The following is a 1,247-nucleotide window of genomic DNA, read 5'->3' as shown; positions in this document are numbered from 1 at the left end:
GGAACGTGTGCTGGGCGGGGCTGCGTGTATGGAACGTGTGCTGGGCGGGGCTACATGGAAGGAACGTGTGCTGGGCGGGGCTGCGTGTATGGACCGTGTGCCGAGGATGTTCTGCACGGCTCTGAGAGGCTGGGCGGGGAGGCGGCTGCCCTTGGCGGCCCGCCTGTGGGCTCTGCGGAGCTTCGAACCCGGGGAGGAGGGTTTCTGATGAGCTCAGCCTTTGCAAAAGCTTCGAAGGTGTTGGTTTCCCCCGTCAACACCGATGACCACGGAGTATTCGGGCAAACATGCTGGCAGGTGGAAGCCTGTCTTCCCCGCGGTTTGTGGGCGCTCTGCCGGGGAGCCCGCAGGAGGCCGGGCGGAGGGAGGGAGGCGCACCTTCCTTGAGGAGCCTCCAGGGCCTGAAGAAGGCCTCCCGCAGCCGCAGCGGGGGGAGGGCGGGGTGCTCCTGGAAGTGGGCGTCCAGACGTCGCACCAGCGGGTGCACCGTGGCGTGGCCGAAGCGGAAGGCAGCCGTGGCAAACACATTGGACACGGTGGGGTCCACGGTGGGGTCGTAGCCTTCGTAGGGGCCCACGTACTGCTGGAAGGCCTCGGGGCCCAGGACTTTGGGGAGGTAGTCTCGCATGGTGATGATCTAGGAGGAAGGAAACAGGAGAGCTGCTGAGAAGGGGCGACTCCGGCAGGCCCAGGGGCCCAGACCAGATGCGGAACAGGGCCGGGCACGGGGAAGGACTTCTTCCTGTGGTGCCCGGGGCCGGAGTTGGTCCAGGAGGGACATGCCATCCAGGCAAGGGGACGGGTAAGCCGGTGAACGGATACAAATAGCGTCCTCAGCTCTGGCAGTTAGGAGGCTGGGGGGCATGTCAGTGACACCCCCCCACACCCCTCGGGGAAGGCCACACAGAACGTGGGCGTACCCACGCAGGCACTGGGGTTCCCACACTGCGCCCCGCTTCATCCGTGGGCACTCCAGCAGTGCCTGAGCTCAGGGCACGAGTCAGAAACCCAGGGGCTTCACGGAGCCTGAGACCAGAGGCTCAGGATTCAGACCTGGGAGTTCCAATCCCTCTTCCTCCTTCTAAGCTGTGTGACTCAGGGAGGGTGAGGGGTCCCTCTGAACTGGCTTCCTTATCTGGAAAAGCTGTTTCATGGAGGAGTCCGGGGAGGAGCCCCAGGGATGAGCCTGGAGAGGAGCTCAGGGAGGAGCCTGGGGGAAGAGGCTGGGGAGGAGCCCGGGTCTGCTG

The 1,247-nt window shown here is 65.4% G+C and overlaps 1 protein-coding gene across 1 annotated transcript in view; it reads left to right on the top strand.

Moving 5' to 3' along the window:
* The window catches only part of TPO (thyroid peroxidase), a 50,576-nt gene that overhangs the window by 47,567 nt on the left and 1,762 nt on the right, over nucleotides 1–1,247 (top strand). The window contains exon 16 of the mRNA XM_029938583.1: nucleotides 351–616. Within this exon, the coding sequence (XP_029794443.1) occupies nucleotides 351–616 (266 nt within the window). The remainder of the gene's footprint in view (nucleotides 1–350; nucleotides 617–1,247) is intronic.

The sequence above is a fragment of the Suricata suricatta genome, chromosome 4 (assembly GCF_006229205.1).
Source record: "Suricata suricatta isolate VVHF042 chromosome 4, meerkat_22Aug2017_6uvM2_HiC, whole genome shotgun sequence".
NCBI classification, from domain to species: Eukaryota; Metazoa; Chordata; class Mammalia; order Carnivora; family Herpestidae; genus Suricata; species Suricata suricatta.
This window is presented reverse-complemented; position numbering and strand designations above follow the sequence as displayed.